The sequence below is a fragment of the Macaca fascicularis genome, chromosome 16, assembly GCF_037993035.2.
Source record: "Macaca fascicularis isolate 582-1 chromosome 16, T2T-MFA8v1.1".
Taxonomy (NCBI): domain Eukaryota; kingdom Metazoa; phylum Chordata; class Mammalia; order Primates; family Cercopithecidae; genus Macaca; species Macaca fascicularis.
Window position 1 is genome coordinate 16356065 of NC_088390.1, and position 19828 is coordinate 16375892.

The following is a 19828-nucleotide window of genomic DNA, read 5'->3' on the forward strand; positions in this document are numbered from 1 at the left end:
GATCCCAATAAATAGGTAACTATGGGGCTGCTCTGGTTTCTAAGACACTGGTTCTCACCTAGGGTAGTTTTGCCCCGGGCTCATTTGGTAACTTCTGGAGGTTTTTGTTTTTTTTTTTGAGTCACAGTCTTGCTCTGTTGCCCAGGCTGGAGTAGTGCAGTGGCACGATCTCAGCTCACTGCAAGCTCTGCCTCCCGGGTTCACGCAATTCTCCTACCTCGGCCTCCCAAGTAGCTGGGACGACAGGCGCCTGCCACCATGCCCGGCTAATTTTTTGTGTTTTTAGTAGAGACGGGGTTTCACTGCATTAGCCAGGATGGTCTCGATCTCCTGATGTCGTGATCCGCCTGCCTCGGCCTCCCTAAGTGCTGGGATTACAGGCATGAGCCACTGCGCCCAGCTGGTTTTTGTTTTTTTGTTTTGTTTTGAGACAGGGTCTCATTCTGTCACCTAGGCTGGAGTGCAGTGACGTGATCATGCTCACTGCAGCCTCAACCTCCCAGGCTCAAGTGATTCTTCTACCTCAGCCTCAGCCTTCTGAGTAGCTGGGACTATAAGTGTGTGCTACCACACCTAGCTAATTTTTAAATTTTTTTGTAAAGGCAGGGTCTCACTGTGTTGTCCAGGCTGGTCTCAAGCGATCTACCCCCTGCCTGAGCCTCTGAAAGTGTTGGAATTACAGGTGTGAGCCATTGCATGCAGCCTAGAGACGTTTCGATTGTGACAACTGAGGAGGGGGATTGCTACTGACATCTAGTGGGTAGTGGCCAGGGATGCAGCTAAACATCCTTCAATTCACAAGGCCAACCCCCACAACAAATTCTCCAGTCTCAAATGTGCAATAGTGCCGCACCGACACATCCTGCTCTATGGGAGCAAGGACTAAGTGCTTCTGGCTCACTGTTGTATTGCCAGTTCACCACTGATAGTGAATGTCCCATATTGAGTACTCAATAAATATTGGATGAAAGTTGAGGTAGAGGGGTTGAGGCCCAGGACCTAGCCTGCTTGACACCCAGAGAAGACATTACTACCCCCCTAGGCTGCTTTCCAAGGATGGTAGCTTTGTACTTTTCTTTTTAACATTTATTTTATTTCATTTTATTTAAAAATAGAGATGGAGTCTTGCTATATTGCCCAGGCTGGTCATAAACTCCTGGCCTCAAGTGATCCTCCCACCTCAGCCTCCCAAAGTGCTAGGATTATAGGCGTGAGCCACCACACCCAGCCACCTTCGTACTTTTCAAAGCTCTGTCCTGTCTGCTATTCCTTGTGGTCTTTGTGATGTTCCTGCAGTACTATAGAGCTGAGGCCAGACAGAACCCAGTTTCCTGCATTGATGGCTGCAGAGTCAGTTTTGCTTTGGATGATGATGGAGAGCTTATGCTCTCATCCTGGTTCAGCCCAGGTGAGAAACTCTCTCCCCGTGGCTTAGTCTGTGCTCCACACCTCTGTCTGTGCTTCTGTGTTGCTGTTCCACCATCTCTTGTGTGCAGTTGAAACTTCTGGGCTGAATGGAAACCCATGCTCAGCTCGAATGATGGCCAGTTATAGCTACACTGGCCACGGTGTTAGCATGATCTTATACTTCTACTATGGCACTAAGTGCAGGCCAGAGAAATCATTCTCAACTGTACTGTAAACTTGAGTTTCCTTATTAATAGCAAGTGTGTCACAAGAAATTTGTTAGTAGGCTGGGCGCAGTGGCTCACGCCTGTAATCCCAGCACTTTGAGAGACTGTGAAACCCCATCTCTACCAAAAAAACAAAAATTATCTGGGCATGGTGGCGCACACCTGTAGTCCAAGCTACTCGGGAGGCTGAGGCAGGAGAATCGCTTGAACTGGGGAGTCAGAGGTTGCAGTGAGCTGAGGTCACGCCACTGCACTCCAGTACGGAGACAGAGTCAAACTCCGTCTCACAGGAAAAAAAAAAGATGAGAGTATCCTACAGCAGGAGCAACTTGAAGACCAGTAGTTCTCGTGCACTGAAGTAGGGGAGGACAGAGAGTATTTAGGGACTGGGAAGCCACTAGCATAGAAAATGAGGTGCCAGGGGGTACTTCAGGCTGGCCCTGACAACTTCCAACCTCAGCCCTGTCTACATATCTAGACTGTGGAGGCTCTGAGAAGTTCCAACTGTGTGGGCTGAAGAGGAGGAGTAAGAGAACCAAGGCAAGCCCCAGTCAGCACAGCTGGGCATTATTCCTAAGCCCATGGATCTAACACTACTGCTTTCATGCTCAGACCCTCTGGGAAGGGTAAGCAAGATTGTGGGGCCTGCAAGCTGCCAGTGACCATTTTTCCAGCCAGGAAAAGGAATAAAGCCAACATGCAGAGCAAGATGGAGATGAGTCCTGGTAGGGTCGGGGTATCTGAGGCCCATCTGTAGCTCAGCCTTTATGTGACTCAGGGTGAGTCAGTTAAGTGCCTGTTTTGGCCTCTGTGTACTAAATTTCAGTTGTATTTCTGTCATTAGAAAACAAAAACAGTTCAATCAATATATCAATGAAAATCTGCTCTCAGGACCTGGTGCAGTGGCTCACACCTGTAATCCCAGTGCTTTGGGAGGCCAGTGAGGGAGGATAGCTTGAGCCCAAGAGATGGAGACCAGCCTGGCCAACATAGCAAGATCCTGTAACTAAAAAAAAAATTTAGGCCGGGCATGGTGGCTGATGCCTGTAATCCCAGCACTTTGGGAGGCCAAGGTGGGTGGATCATGAGGTCAGGAGATCGAGACCATCCTGGCTAATATAGGGAAACCCCTTCCCTATTAAAAATACAAAAAATTAGCCGGGCGTGGTGGCAGGCGCCTGTAGTCCCAGCTACTCGGGAGGCTGAGGCAGGAGAATGGTGTGATCCCAGGAGGTGGAACTTGCAGTGAGTGGAGATCCTGCGACTGCACTCCAGCCTGGGCGACAGAGCAAGACTGTATCTCAAAAAAAAAAAAAAGGCCGGGCGCGGTGGCTCAAGCCTGTAATCCCAGCACTTTGGGAGGCCGAGACGGGCGGATCACGAGGCCAGGAGATCGAGAGACGATCCCGGCTAACACGGTGAAACCCCGTCTCTACTAAAAAATACAAAAAAACTAGCCGGGCGAGGTGGCGGGCGCCTGTAGTCCCAGCTACTCGGGAGGCTGAGGCAGGAGAACGGCGTAAACCCGGGAGGCGGAGCTTGCAGTGAGCTGAGATCCGGCCACTGCACTCCAGCCTGGGTGACAGAGCAAGACTCCGTCTCAAAAAAAAAAAAAAAAAAAAAAATTAAAAATTGCCTGGGTGTGGTGGCTCACGCCTGTAATCCCAGCACTTGGGAGGCCGAGGTGGGTGGATCACGAGGTCAGGAGTTTGAGACCAGCCTGACCAACATGGTGAAACTCCATCTCTACTAAAAATACAAAAATTGCCGGGCGCGGTGGCTCAAGCCTGTAATCCCAGCACTTTGGGAGGCCGAGACCGGTGGATCACAATGTCAGGAGATTGAGACCATCCTGGCTAACACAGTGAAACCCCGTCTCTACTAAAAAATACAAAAAACGAGCTGGGCGAGGTGGTGGGCGCCTGTAGTCCCAGCTACTCAGGAGGGAGGCAGGAGAATGGCATTAAACCCGGGAAGCGGAGCTTGCAGTGAGCTGAGATCCGGTCACTGCACTCCAGCCTGGGAGACAGAGCGAGACTCCGTCTCAAAAAAAACCAAAAACCAAAAAACAAAAAACAAAAATTAGCCTGGCGTGGTGGAACTCATCTGTAGTTCCAGCTACTCGGGAGGCTGAGGCAGGAGAATCACTTGAACCCAGGAGGCGGAGGTTGCAGTGAGCCAAGATCCCGCCACTGCACTCCAGCCTGGGCGATAGAGGGAGACTCCATTTCAGGAAAAAAAAAGAAAAAAAGAAAAAAAAAATTTACCTGGACATGATGGTATGTGCCTATAGTCCTAGCTACTTGGGAGGCTGAGGCAGCCACTGCACTCCAGCTTGGGCAACAGAGGGACAACCTGTGCCTAAAAAAAAAAAAAAAAAAAAAAAAAAAAAAAAAAAAAAAGCCTCATATGTTTCTCTGCCAGCAGGATTCATGTTTAATGAGAACTTAATCAAAACTCAAGCCAAATGAGTGAGGCTTTAAATGTGGAATTTTAGGTATTATCTCATGAAGGATTACTATATATTTTTTGAGACAGTAAGCCTCCTTGGCAGCTTTAAAATTGACTATGGGCTAAGCAGTCCTGCTGATCCTAGAAGAGCTGAGACTGGTGTTGCTTGGCTTGTCCACCTTTGCAGTAAATACGAATCTCTGCTATTGCTCTAATTGCATGTAAAATTTTCTTCCTTAGTGGGTATAAATGCATTCTCATGGTTTTTTTGGAATGAAGAAATCAACGCTTAAAAATCCTAGCTTCACCACCACTTGCTTACCTTGGACAAGCTGCTTGGCCTCTGCAAAACCTGTTTCTTCAACGTAAACTGAGAATTTTACTTTTTTTTTTTTTTTTTTTTTTGAGACGGAGTCTTGCTCTGTCACCCAGGCTGGAGTGCAGTGGCCGGATCTCAGCTCACTGCAAGCTCCGCTTCCTGGGTTTACGCCATTCTCCTGCCTCAGCCTCCCGAGTAGCTGGGACTACAGGCGCCGCCACCTCGCCCGGCTAGTTTTTTGTATTATTTTTAGTAGACACGGGGTTTCACTGTGTTAGCCAGGATGGTCTTGATCTCCTGACCTCGTGATCCGCCCGTCTTGGCCTCCCAAAGTGCTGGGATTACAGGCTTGAGCCACCGCGCCCGGCCCTACTTTTTTTTTTAAATTTCTGAGACAGAGTCTTGCTCTGCCGCCCAGGATGGAGTGCAGTAACAGAATCTTTGCGCACTGCAACCTCTGCCTCCCAAGTTCAAGTGATTCTCGAGCCTCAGCCTCCCAAGTAGCTGCGATACAGGCACACACAACCACACCCGGCTAATTTTTGTATTTTTAATAGAGACGGGGTTTCACCATGCTGGCCAGGCTGGTCTGGAACTCCCGACTTAGGTGATCTGTCCAACTCGGCCTACCAATGTGCTGGGATTACAGGCATGAGCCACCGCATCCAGCCACAAAGTTTACTTTTAAAGTTAAGATGATATTCTGTGAAAATGCTTGGTAAACAGTGAGGTGAAGTTTTGTATAAATGAGAATCATTGGGCAGGCTATGGGAGACCTGAGTTTTTAGGTGTCAGGACCAACGCAGGGGCTTGAGGGTGTTAAGGAGGGCACAGTTTAGAAAAAACTTCTGCCTCTATCTGAGCATTGATAATTTAGTTATTCAGTCTCACAAAAGATAGTAAAGATATCAAAAGGCATGTTTGTTCCTCAGTAGGTTTAACAGTGAGCATTGGAAGTTCTGGCCTCCTTAGAGAGTGGCCCTGGAGAAGGACTGGAAGTGGGAGGGCAGCCACAGGAAAAATTACAGAAACCACCTGGTGTGAATGGGACCAAGACCTCAGGCTTTCCATTCAGGGAGCTGTCCCCTTACCAGATTGATGCCATTCACTTCTATGTGCTGGAGGAGGACGCTGGCCACATGCTCTGTGTCCCACTGCACACCTGGGTCATCTGGGAAATCCCTACAAGGGAGAAGCACAACTTGAACACCTTTTCTAATCAGGCGCAACCTTCTCCCTAAGCTCCAGTAAGTAGGTGCATGCCCGGTTTTCTGATAATTACATTGGGGGTAAGGGGTCCCTGCCCTTAAGCTTCCTCAGATTTCAGTTAAGGTGAAATTCACAAACATGAGACAACTAGAAATTAATGCACAATTCCACACAACACACTTTTGGAGCTTTATGCTTATTGCTGAGGGGAAGAAACAATATCAACGAGATAAGGCTCTGTTTGCAAGTTGGGGAGACAAATGTGTTAAAAATGAACTTGAGCACAAGGCATGATGATATGCACTTTATGAGAATAATAGTAACAGTACTTTAATAAAAAGTACAAAGATATGTTATTTCATTAACCTCATGAACACCTTTTGATGGAGTTTTTTTTTTTTGAGATGGAGTCTCCCTCTGTCACCCAGGCTGGAGTACAGTGGTGAGATCTCGGTTCACTACAATCTTTGCCTCCTGGGTTCAAGCGATTCTCCTGCCTCAGCCTCCTGAGTAGCTGGGATTGCAGGCACCCACCACCATGCCCGGCTAATTTTTGTATTTTTAGTAGAGATGGGGTTTCACCATGTTGGCCAGCCTGGTCTCGAACTCCTGATCTCAGGTGATCGGCCCAACCTCGGCCTCCCAAAGTGCTAGAATTACTGCTCCGTCACCTAGGCTGGAGTACAGTGGCTCACTGCAACCTCCGCCTCCTGGGTTCAAGCAATTCTCCCACCTCAGTCTCCCGAGTAGCTGGGATTACAGGCATATACCACCACCCCTGGCTAATTTTTTTTTTTTTTCCCTGAGACTGAGTCTTGCTCTGTTGCCCAGGCTGCAATGTAGTGGCGTGATCTTAGCTCACTGTAACCTCCACCTCCTGGGTTCCAACAGTTCTCCTACTCAGCCTCCCAAGTAGCTGGGATTACAGGTGCCCGTCACCACACCCAGCTACTTTTTTGTATTTTTAGTAGAGATGAAGTTTCACCATGTTGGCTAGACTAGTCTTGAACTCCTGACCTCAGGTGATCTGCCTGCCTCAGCCTCCCAAAGTGCTGGGATTAGAGGTGTGAACCATCATGCCTGGCCTTTGACAGAGCCTTTATCAATGAAGTTAAGTAGCTTGTTTGCAAGACTGTTAGAGTTAGATTTTGAATGCAGGTTTTGCCTGCAAAGCCAAAATGCTTTAGCAGTAGGGAGCTGGCTACATCCCCCCTCCATCAGGACTGGGGCTTGCTGCATGTTAGGTACAAAAGTCTTTACCAGAATAAACTGCAACTTATCTGTGTCTCCACCTGGCCACACCACAGGCCTATCTATCTCCTTCTCCAACCTGCTGAAATCCTTCCTGTCTCTTTTTTGTGCTTTGATCTATGGTGTCACCTGATATGAGACCAAGGCCTACTTTGGCCCCCTTTTTTGAAAATATTATTAATAATCTTATAAACTGATACCTATCTCTCTTTTGGTCAGGTCCTACAGCAACACCCATAATGCTGCTGAGAGGACATGGGCTCTGCTCCCTACCAGGCAGGTTGTTATCACTTCCCTATGGACAAAGGTCATTAACTGGCCCCCTTTCGAACTTTGGGCAAAGGAGAGTCACAGGAGGTTTTTCAGCACAAAAATGACATGAGCCTCAGCAATAAATAATGTCATTATTTCCTTTGCTTCAGCTGGTTCATTTACCAACCACTTATGGCAGTGGTCCCCAACCTTTTTGGCACCAGGGACCAGTTTCATGGAAGATACTTTTTCCACGGACAGGGGTGGGAGGCATTAGATTCTCATAGGGGTGTGCAACCTAGATCCCTCGCATGTGGAGTTCAAAATAGCGTTTGCGCTCCTATGAGAATCTAATTCCACCACTGATCTGACAGGAGGCAGAGTTGGGGCAGTAATGCTTGCTTGCCCGCCACTCACCTCCTGCTGTGCTGCCTGGTTCCTAACAGGCCAGGGACGTGTACTGGTCTGAAGCCTGGGGGTTGAGGACCTCTTCTTTAGGGTGTTTACTGCAGAGGGCAGCTTTGTACTTTTCAAAGCCCTATCCCGTCGGCCACTCCAGGTGGTTCTCATAGTGCTCCTGCAGTGAGCAGGACGGGCAGCTCAGCAGGTGGGGGACAGGATTGGGAGAAAGGGATAAAGTGGGATCAGGACAAAGTCCAGTTTTGCTTCCTGGATATGGAGCTGAATATGATGTGTAAAACATAACCCCCTGAGCTCAGGCAGCTGAAGGAGAAATAGACACAGGGCACAGAGAAAATGTCTTGGAGTGACAACAGCTACATACATACTCCCGGCTGAGAGGTCCACATAAATGTACCAAGGCATCATTTTGGAGAGAGAATACACCAGTAATAGTATATGGAATGTTAGCACACGAGAGAAAGGATAGGAGGATAGTTGGCTAAGCCTACTAATTCTCTGTTGTTCTGAGGTTCTAACGTGCTGAAAGATAAACCTCAAAGAGGGGGAAGTTCATGGCTGCCTTTCATTTATCTTCAGAGAACTGGGATCTGCTTTTTTGAGGGGTGATGCAGGAACAAGTGTTGCTCCATGCCTTTCTTTCGGTGGCTCCACCCAGTCATTGTGGGTGAGGCCAATCATTTAGGGAGGGACTTTGAACTGTAAATATCTGCTCTGTGATGTGACACATCTGATAACGCATCATCACTTTTATGATTAAGTCCAAACTCCTCTGGTCAGGCATTCAAGTTTTCCCCAATCTATATCCTATTTTGATTCACTTCCTTTCTCATTATTTGAAGGGGTCAATGAGATAACACAGGTCAGAAAGCATTTAAGAACTGTCTGTAATGCCAGCACTTTGGGAGGCTGAGGCGGGTGGATCACAAGGTCAGGAGATCGAGACCATCCTGGCTAATACAGTGAAATCCCGTCTCTACTAAAAATGCAAAAAAAATTAGCTGGGCGTGGTGGCGGGTGCCTGTAGTCCCAGCTACTCAGGAGGTTGAGGCAGGATAATGGCATGAACCTGGGAGGCGGAGCTTGCAGTAAGCTGAGACTGCGCCACTGCACTCCAGCCTGGGCCATGGAGTGAGACTCCAAGAACTGTAAAGAAATGTGTAAACATCAAAATCGTGGCTGTTATTGCTGCATTAGCCTAATTTAAACCCCCCTTTAAAAAAAAAAAAGAAAGAACTCCCCAGTCCTTTTTTTTTTTTTTTTTTTTGGGACGGAGTCTCACTCTGTAGCCCAGGCTGGAGTGCAGTGGGGCAATCTCAGCTCACTGCAACATCTGCCTCCTAGGTTCAAGTTATTCTCCTGCCTCAGCCTCCCCAGTAGCTGGGACTACAGACACCTGCCACCATGCCCAGCTAATTTTTGTATTTTTAGTAGAGACAGGGTTTTACCATATTGGACAGGCTGGTCTCAAACTCCTGACCTTGTAATCCACCCACCTCGGTCTTCCAAAGTGTTGGGATTACAGGTGTGAGCCACCGCGCCCAGCCCCCAGTCCTTCTTTCTTGCAGTCCCTTGCAGAGCTCTTTGATGGCCACTTCTATTGCGGTTGATGATTTCAAAGTGGGGTAGGCACCACAGGAGATGTGTAAGATGACTCACTGAGGTAAAGCAATGAATCACCAGGACTTCTATTTACCTGTTTTTCTGTTTAAATCTATATTTTGTAGCTATTTTATAAGGCATCATATACGAACGGGGTTAACATGTATATAATTTGAGTAAATAAGTACATAAATATGGAGGTGCAAGCTCAAATGTTGTTTCTTGCCATTAGGGGAGTGTGATAAAAATGTTTGGAGATCACTAATCTACTCATTTTTCATTTTTCATTATTTTCTCCTGAATATTTTATTTTATTTATTTATTTTTGAGACAGAGTTTTACTCTTGTTGCCTAGGCTGGAGTGCAATGTCACCATCTTGGTTCACTGTAACCTCTGCCTCCCGGGTTCAAGTGATTCTCTTGCCTCAGCCTCCCAAGTAGCTGGGATTACAGGCGTGCGCCACCATGCCCGGCTAATTTTGTATTTTTAGTAGAGACAGGGTTTCACCATATTGGCCAGGCCAGTCTCAAACTCCTGACCTTGTGATCCACCCACCTTGGCGTCCCAAAGTGCTGGGATTACAGGCGTGAGCCACCACGCCTGGCTGATATTTTATTTTTTTGAGACAGATACTTGCTCTGTCACCCAGGCTAGAATGCGGTGGTACAAGCACAGCTCACTGGAGCCTTGACCTCCAGGCTCAAGTGATCCTCCCATCTCAGCCTCCCAAGTAGCTGAGATTACAGGTGTCAGCCACCAAGCCCAGCTAATAACTCGGTGATTTTTAGTACATGTATGGAATCTCTACATTTTATTTTACTAGTATTTTACATATATATATATACACACACACATACACACACACACACACACACACATATATATATATATATTTTTTTTTTTTTTTGAGACAGAGTCTTGCTCTGTCACCCAGGTTGGAGTGCAGCGACATGATCTCAGCTCACTGCAACCTCCGCCTCCTGGGTTCAAGCGATTCTCCTGCCTCAGCCCATCAGTAGCTGGGATTACAGGCATGCAACACCATGCCTGGTTAGTTTTTTTTTTTGTTGTTTGTTTTTTTTTTTTTTTTTTTGAGACGGAGTCTGGCTCTGTCGCCCGGGCTGGAGTGCAGTGGCCGTATCTCAGCTCACTGCAAGCTCCGCCCCCCGGGTTTACGCCATTCTCCTGCCTCAGCCTCCCGAGTAGCTGGGACTACAGGCGCCCGCCGCCTCGCCCGGCTAGTTTTTTGTATTTTTTAGTAGAGACGGGGTTTCACCGTGTTCGCCAGGATGGTCTCGATCTCCTGACCTAGTGATCCGCCCGTCTCGGCCTCCCAAAGTGCTGGGATTACAGGCTTGAGCCACCGCGCCCGGCCACCCGGTTAGTTTTTGTATTTTCAGTAGAGACAGGGTTTCACCATGTTGGCCAGCCTGGTCTAGAACTCCTGACCTCAGATGATCCACCCACCTCAGCCTCCCAAAGTGCTGGGATTACAGGCTACATATATTTAATTCTTTACTCTCCAACCTATCATAAGTCCCCTGATGGACGATGTTACATGAGCCATTCATCAGTCAAGGTCTAGCCAAGTAAATAGAGACCACCAGGTATTTCAGAAGGAATTTAATACAGAAATCTGTTTACCCACTCACTGTATGGGAAGAGCTGAGAGGCCAAACAGTGAAACAACGCAGAGACTGGCAACAGCAGAAGGGCACCACCGCCTCTAAGATGGGACACCAGAGCCATGGAAGGGGAGCAGTGGTGGGAACTAGATGTCAGGAGAACTAGCCTGATGTCAGGGAAAATACCAACCTGCTGATGGACATGTCACTTAGGGTGGAGGGTGGGGGAAATACCTTGTTCTTCCCTCTGCTACCTCCTAGTCATCCATCATTGCCATCTACTGGTCAAACCTCTCCAGAAGCCAATGGACATGGGAGCCTGGAAACTGTAGTTTCCATTGGAAAAGAGCAAAGGTGTAAGATTGAGGCGACGTCTTACTCACAGCAAGTGTTCAATTGATACTTACTTTCAATTGCTGCTCAATCTTGACCCTAAACCTTCAAAGGACAGCAGCAGTCTGGCCACCTGCCTCTCACTGTCTAAGAGTTTTCCAACTTTATGGAAAAGCAATAACCCGCCATGTGCTTGGTTATAGAGGGCAGCGGGGAGCACCGTAGTGGGGGACATGGGGGCACCACAGGGCAATCAGGATTCAAGGCCAGCGAAGGGAGACATGGCAAAGGTTAATAGCCAACTTCACCCCAGAAGCTCAAGGACAGAGTACTGTCCATGATTACAATGGTCCAGTGTCACCAGCAGGCAATGTGATGTGGCAGAGAGAACATGGGGTAGGATGACACAGAACCCGAGTTCTAGCTCCCCTGCTTTCCATGTGACCATGGCAGGAGCTGCATCATCAGTAAAGATAAAATAATTCTGGGATGCACCTGATGACTGCCTGAGAGTCCTTCCAACTCGTAAGTTTAGAACTGTGTCATAAGCAAATGATTGACCTCACCCACTATCAGGAGGTGGACCAACTGAAAGAAAAGCATGGAGCAACACCTGTTCCTGTGAGCCTTTCTCCAAACGAGCTTCCCTCACAGAGCAAAGACACGGCTATCAGGTATGACACAGATAACCTCCCAAAAGTCAGAGACCAGATCTCTCATTGGGCAAGGCCAAATTCTTTTTAAAAAAAATTTTTTTTTCTATGAAATACTTTATTAGGCAAAACTGCATACTATACACATGCTTTAAAATGCATCAGGAAAGGTGAAGACACAAATGAACAAGTGTGTAGTGACACATGGCTGTGAGAACACACTAAAGAACCCAGTTTCCCTCCTTTACCAAGAAGCAAGGCCAAATTCTTTACTACACACCTTTCTTGTATTTAAAAACCTTCACTGAACTCCTCTACCAACTATAGCTCAAACTACCCGACTTCGTACCTGATTCGAATAGTATTCTATTATTTTCTGTTGTTTTGTGTGTCTCTTCAGCTAAAGTTAAAATATAAGACTAGGCCTGTTCCTTATTCTTCTATTTCTTAGGTGGTACATTGCACAACTCAAGTAAATGAACAAGTTTTTAAAATAAACAATTAGTAATTGTGCTTCTACCCTATGCAAGGAAGAGTGTTTGGGTTTTTTTTTTTTTTTTTTTTTTGAGACGGAGTCTCGCTCTGTCGCCCAGGCTGGAGTGCAGTGGCCGGATCTCAGCTCACTGCAAGCTCCGCCTCCCGGGTTCACGCCATTCTCCGGCCTCAGCCTCCCGAGTAGCTGGGACTACAGGCGCCCGCCACCTCGCCCGGCTAGTTTTTTTTTTGTATTTCTTAATAGAGACGGGGTTTCACCGTGTTAGCCAGGATGGTTTCGATCTCCTGACCTCGTGATCCGCCCGTCTCGGCCTCCCAAAGTGCTGGGATTACAGGCTTGAGCCACCGCGCCCGGCCGTGTTTGGGGGTTTAATAAGCACCAGTTGCTTGATAGAAGTACCCTGTATTTGGATGAACCAAAGGCAATTATACCAGCCACTGGGGGCTGATGCATGTAAGCAAGATGTTTGAAAGATTGCAATTTTCTTTTTCTTTTTCTTTTTTTTTTTTTTTTGAGATGGAGTCTGCCTCTGTCGCCCAGGCTGAAGTGCAGTGGTGTGATCTCGGCTCACTGCAACCTCTGCCTCCCGGGTTCACGCCTTTCTCCTGCCTCAGCCTCCCGAGTAGCTGGGACTACAGGTGCCCGCCACCATGCCCGGCTAATTTTGTTTTTGTATTTTTAGTAGAGATGGGGTTTCACTGTGTTAGCCAGGATGGTCTCGATCTCCTGACCTCGCGATCCGCCCGCCTCAGCCTCCCAAAGTGCTGGCATTACAGGCATGAGCCACTGCGCCCGGCTGAAAGATTGCAATTTTATAAAACAGATTAGGGGTAAAAAGTGTACACACTGGGCAAAAGGGCAAAATATCCTAATAGAACCCCTTCCCCTCGATATAGGAAAATATAAAATTTAATGCTGGGAAATTTCAAACAGATAAATGTAGAAAAAACTCCTTTTAGACCAACTATCTGAGTTGTTATTTGCCTAAAGTTCAATCCTAATCAGCTCAAGGCCTAGGTCCAAGTATTGTTTCTGTCTTCTATAATAGAGTAACAATTCTACCCTAGATAAACATGTTGTAAGTCAGTTTTTGGATGCTTCCTTAAGAGACAGTTGGTGAATGCCATTTGCCCCAGTTTTCTTTGTCTCGTCCCTCTTCCTGATAACTAGAACAGGAGAAGCCCTCTTGGTCTGTGAAGTAATCTTAGGTATGAAGTCAGACACAGCAGAGTAATGAAAAAGGAGAAAACCTGCAAGGACTCTGGGGAGTGAGCCATCACACGGTCCCGGACAGCACCCCTCCTCCTACCTCAGTTACTGTGGGTCATCTGCTATTTGCAGCACAGCCAAATTCTCATTTACAGATGCCATAATTTTTTAAAGCTTCCCTATCATCAGTTATTTAGGTTGTATCCAGTTTTTTAGTATTGTAAAAAGGTTGTAATGAGCATCCTTATCCATAACTCTTTGTACGCCTTTCTCAATACTTCTTTGTGATAAAATCATAAATGTAACTTCTGAGTCAATGGTGAAATGAAAAGCACATGTGTGGATCTCTCTTGTAAGAACTCTGCTATGAAGAGTAGATGGAAAGTGTGTTAACTTGCAAGGGGTACAGCATCAAAGGAGTGCTTTTTTTTTTTTTTAAAAAGAGAGAGATTTGTACATTTTATAGGCTGAAAGGAAAAACTAATAAGTACAATTTATATCAAGAGCTCCATTCCAGCCCGAGATGTTGGCTCATGCCTGTAATCCCAGCACTTTGGGAGGCTGAGGTGGGTGGATCACCTGACATCAGGAATTCGAGACCAGCCTGGCCAACACGGTGAAACACGTCTCTACTAAAAGTCAAAAAATTAGCTAGATATGGTGGTGCACGCCTGTAATCCCAGCTACTCGGGAGGCTGAGGCAGGAAAATCGCTTGAACCTGGGAGGTTGAGGTTGCAGTAAGCCAAGATCATGTCACTGTACTCCAGTCTGGGTGACAGAGCAAGGCTCCATTTCAAAAAAAAAAAAAAAAAAAAGAGCTCCATTACTTTGAAAAATCTAAGGTATTTTAATATTGTCTGCTTTTTAATCCTTTTTAAATTTTATAGCCATGGGGTCTTGCTATGTTGCCCAGCTAGTCTTTAACTCCCGGTATCAAGCGATCCTCCTGCCTCAGCCTTATTTTCTTTTTTCCTTTTCCTTCTTTTTTTTTTTTTGAGATGGAGCACCCGCCATCATGCCTGGCTAATTTTTGTGCTTTTGTAGAGACGGGGTTTCACCACGTTGGTCAAGCTGGTCTCAAACTCCTGACCTCAGGTGATACACCCTCCTCTGCCTCCCAAAGTGCTGGGATTACAGGCATGAGCCACCGCATCCAGCCAAGTCCTATTCTCTTATCCTTGTAAGCTCTCTGAAAAATCCATATCATTTACTTCTTCTTCTTTTTTTTTTTTTTTTGAGCCAGCGTCTCGCTCTGTTGCCCAGGCTATAGTGCAGTGGTGCCATCTCAGCTCACTGCAACCTCTGTCTCCTGGGTTCAAGCAATTCTCCTTCTTCAGCCTCCTGAGTAGTTGGGACTACAGGCACCCACCACCACGCCCGACTAATTTTTGTAGTTTTAATGAAAATGGGGTTTCACCATATTGGCCAGGCTGTTCTCAAACTTCCGACCTCAAGTGATTTGCCCACCTTGGGCTCCCAAAGTGCTGGGATTACAGGCACGAGCCACCATGCCCAGCCCCATATAATTTACTTCTTTCCACAGTTGGAAAGAACTGGTTAAAAGAGATTTACTTAGTACATGTGGACTTATACAAGCACTAATGGGGCCAACTGAGAATATAAAAGAATGCACATATGGTAAAGACCACAATTTTATCTTGTTAACTGACGCTCCTCCTTGGAAATTACTTGTATGTAATTCAAAACCAATTTGAAAGCATAAGTCAAGCCTCAAAGAGCAGTCAAGCTTTACACTTAAAGAATATCTGGGGGCCATGTATGGTGGCTCACACCTGTCATCTCGGCACTTTGGGAGGCCAAAATGGGAGGATCACTTGAGCACAGGAGTTCAAGACCAGCCTGGGCAACATAGCGAGATCCCATCTCTACAAAAAATAAATTATAAAAATTAGCCAGGTCAGTGGCATGCACCTGTAGTCCTAGCTACTTGGGAGGCTGAGGTATAAGGATCACTTGAGCCTGGGAGATCAAGACTGCAGTGAACCGTAATCACACCACTGCACTGCAGCCTGGGCAACAGAATGAGACCCTGTCTCAAAAGAGAGGGAAGGGAAGGGGAGGGGAGGAAAGGGGAGAGGAGGGGAGGGGAGGGGAGAGGACAGATCACTCCTGTAATCCCAGCACTTTGGGAGGCCCGGGAGCGGGGGGCGGATCACTTGAGGTCAAGAGTTTGAGACCTGCCTGGCTAACATGTTGAAACCCCATCTCTAGTAAAAATACAATAATTAGCCGGGTGTAGTAGCACATGCCTGTAGTCCCAGCTACTCTGGAGGCTGAGGCAGGAGAATCACTTGAACCCAGGAGGCGGATGTTGCAGTGAGCAACTGCATTCCAGCCTGGGCAACAAAGCGAGTCTCAAAAAACAAACAAACAAACAAACAAACAAAACCCCCCAAAAAAAACAAAGAAAAAAAGAAGGCTGGGTGTGGTGGCTCACACCTGTAATCCCAGCACTTTGGGAGGCCAAGGTGGGCGGATCACCTGAGGTCAAGAGTTTGAGACCAGCCTGACCAACAAGGAGAAACCCCATCTCTACTTAAAATACAAAATTAGCCAGGCGTGGTGGTGGGCGCCTGTAATCCCAGTTACTTGGGAGGCTGAGGCAGGAGAATCGCTTGAACCCAGGAGGCGGAGGTTGCAGTGAGCTAAGATCGTGCCACTGCACTCCAGCCTGGACAACAAGAGCGAAACTCTGTCTTTTTTTTTAAAAAAAGAAAAGTCTGGCATTTCCCTCCCTATGTGACATAGGCATGAACCAGGCAATGGATTTGCTCCAACAAAAGACAGGTATTCTAGTGCACTTCCCTTGCTGCCTGTGACTTTTCAAATCCAGACCTTTGCAGCTGTACAGGGAATGGTCGTAAAGTTACTGAGCTTAGAGTTCCTAGAAACTTCCTTTCATTTTAAGCAAGGTCCTTTGTGACTTTTATTGCAATTTTAATCAAAGAGTATGGAAATTTCTCAGATACTGATGTGCGTGGGTAAGTTTGCAAAGATGTAAAGCTGAGTTAAGTCTGCCTAAAACAGATGGATATGGAGGACTGAAGCCAAGTTTCCGGCCAGGTTTTATCCAAGTAAAGGAGAGATGACGAATCTGAAGAATGGAGCTAGATGAGATAGCATCATATACTGCTGGTGCAGGACGAAGATAACTAGAGATTGCATCAGGCAGTTGCCGAATCCTCCTTTGTTGACATATTGCTCTCCTTTCAGAATTCCAGTCCAAAGGGTTTATCTCACCTGGCCTTCTCAGCTCAGAAATGATAAAAGGCAAGCTGTGAAATATCTGGTAAGGTTGTACCTTGCACCTAAACCTTCGAATACAGAGACCTGTGGTCTTTGCACTCCATCACTTTACATCTCAAATCAGAATTCCAGTCCAAAGGGTTTATCTCACCTGGCCTTCTCAGCTCAGAAATGATAAAAGGCAAGCTCTGAAATATCTGGTAAGGTTGTACCTTGCACCTAGACCTTCGAATACAGAGATGGTCTTTGCCCTCCATCACTTTACATCCCAAATCAGTTAGGTGGTGTTTCCTGATAAGAAGCCAGCAAAAGAGAACTGAGAATAAAAGGCAAAACTTTCAAGAGGGTTCACAGAGAAAATCTGAGGACTACTTAAAACATTAAAGAGACCTATTAAAGAATGTTTAGCCAGGTGCAGTGGCTCACACCTGTAATCCCAGCACTTTGGGAGGCCGAGGTGGGTGGATCACCTGAGGTCGGGAGTTCGAGACCAGCCTGGCCAACACGGAGAACCCCGTCTCTACTAAAAATACAAAAATTAGCCGGGTGTGGTGGCAGGCACCTGTAATCCCAGCTACTCGGAAGGCTGAGGCAGGAGAATAGCCTCAACCCAGGAGGCGGGGGCTGCAGTGAGCCGAGACTGCACCACTGCACTCCAGCCTAGGCAACAAGAGTGAGACTTCGTCTCAATAAATAAATAAATAAATAAATAAATAAATAAATAAAAAGAAAACAGGCAATTTAGAAAAGAAGAAATGCAAACTGCCAACATATATTCCTTCTGCTTCTCAGAAAGAATCAAAGAAATGCCAGATTAAAGCAAGATGTCTGTGTTGGAGAAAGACACAGAGAAAGGGGCACCGTTATATACTGCTGGTATGAGTTTAAATTGTTGCATCTCAAGAAGAAGGCAACTTGCCTAGATGTGAATATCTGTGCCCTTTGACCCTGTGTTTCTGGAAATCTATCCTAAGGAAATAATTAGGGAAGCCTAAAGGCCAACGTCAGCTCAGGCAGAGAGATATCACTTTCACTGCAATTGGAGCAGAAAGAGGTCGGCAGTTCTGTTGCTCTGCACCAGGGAGCAATTTCTCTAACTTCCTGAATTGTGGCTTATGAAAAATGCTAAAGATAACACAAGAGTTTTTTTGGGCATGTTCAGAGTAACAGCAAAGAAAGCACAGATACACCCACAGTAAGGAATGTCAACGTATAACAGGACAAAAAAACCCTAGTCACTAAACTTTAATTTTGCTTCTGACTTCTCAGTCAAAAAGAATGAGACTCAGACGAAAGAGGAACAGAAATATATTTAGAGGAATTGAATTTTGAAAACAAAAATAAGTCTGTGAGAGAACTTCTTAAAGGGCTCTGAATGTATTCAAGTCTCAGTTCCCCTAGGAAGAAGGCCTCAGCTTAGTGTGTACTTTACTGGGGACTGCGACCCCAGGAGCAGAAGCCACTGACAGATGGAGAAGGCAGGGAAGCAGGGATGCTCTATTGATGTGGCCCTACTTAGGGGCACTGGCTGCTGTGATCCCACGAGACTGTCTGAAAGATGTAAGAAAATCATCTTACAAATGTCCATCTTCCCAGGAAGATAAAGAAGGAAGTACTTATCTCCATAGGCTGTTAGCTCTCTAATCTTTCCGAGTTGAGCCCGCTTGGGGACCCCAGAGCAATGGCAAGTCCTGGGGCAGACAGCAGGAGGAGCAGTGTGGGCCTGAGGCGAGGGACTGTGAGCTGGAACCAGCCTGAGGCTTCTGGGTGCCTGCACAGCCGTGGCTGGAGAAAGGCATCTGGAGGGGTCCCCAGGGACCCACACCACCAGAGCGGGGCTCCGAGATAATGAAATCATTGTATATTTAAGTGATCTGGACTAAGCACACACTATGTGCCAAACATAGGGCTGAGTTTTAGGGATATAAACATGAATACAAGTCATGGTCCCTTCCCTTGGGAAGCTTAGAGGCAGAGTTCGGGCCGCTGTAGGCTGAGCAGTTTGCTGAGGGAAGGAGAGATGGGCAGGGGAAGAGGTGAGAATCCAGGCAGGTTCACGGTACCATCAGTCAGTGGCTATTGAAGCACACGAGGCACCTCATGAATATGACGGCACCGCGCGTCTGACTCTGAGGAGAAAGAGACTACTATTTTGGAAGCTAAGAATACAACAGAAGAAGCCAACTCTTGCCAGTCTTTAAGTGTGACACGTACAAGCCCGACGACTCCTTCCCTGAGGTGTACTTAGCAAACACAGTGTTAATACCTCTGGAAAAGGCCCCAAACTCTAAGCCCCGCCCTAGACCTTAATGTTCAGGAAACAAGCCAGGCTGAAAGAGTTCATTAAAATAACGTTGTGTTTTTCTCCTCCACTGGCTGAATATCCTCAAACAGTGACCTTTCCTACACATTCTAATGAGTCACACTGGCTGGCACTTTTTAGTCGGGAGAGTCATGGAAACCCTTTGTGAAAATCTGTGGGGTTATGGGTCCCTTCAGTCACCAGGTGCTGGTGAGGGAAGCCCCCCTTCCTTCCTCTCCCCTGCTAAGTAAGCCCAGGGGCCCAGATCTTCCTCCCCCAGACCTAGCCCTGCACGGAGCGGGAGACTCCGCAGCCTCCGCTGCTGGAACTCAAGCAGGGTTGGGTAACAGCTTATCTCTGAAAACCGAGTCCCACTTTTGCACACTGCACTCTGAACTTTAATACAGACGGAGGCGGCTCACACGCCCTTATTTGGTCCTGTGGCTTGTACAGCGCAGGCCGGAAGGTTCAGCCACCCCTCCACCCACCTCTGGCCCATCTCTAAACTCGATTACTTCCTTTGTCATCCAAAGCGAGCAAAGGTCAGTAGAGTTCAGAGCTAACGTTAAGGCTAGCCAAGGACGTGGAAGCCTAACCTGGGACTGCCAATATCGCCCCCCAAGGGCCACTGTGGGAGGCAGCAACTGTCTCCTGGTCTGAGGGCCTGGCAGGATGGTCGCTGCTCCAACTATAGGAGTGTGAAGAAATGAAGTCTAAGCTGCAGGGAGATTGCAGCAGGGTCCAACAACTTCTGGGGGGTGTCTCTGCACCGCCAAGGACTAACCTAAACCATAGGCAGAGAA

The 19828-nt window shown here is 47.1% G+C and overlaps 1 protein-coding gene across 4 annotated transcripts in view; it reads right to left on the reverse strand.

Annotated features, from left to right (window-relative positions):
* PIGL (phosphatidylinositol glycan anchor biosynthesis class L) overlaps positions 1-19828 on the reverse strand; it is a 113047-nt gene that overhangs the window by 25123 nt on the left and 68096 nt on the right. For all 4 annotated transcript variants that reach the window (XM_005582977.5, XM_005582976.5, XM_045376265.3 and 1 more), the window contains exon 3: positions 5496-5586. In XM_005582977.5, the coding sequence (XP_005583034.2) occupies positions 5496-5586 (91 nt within the window). The remainder of the gene's footprint in view (positions 1-5495; positions 5587-19828) is intronic.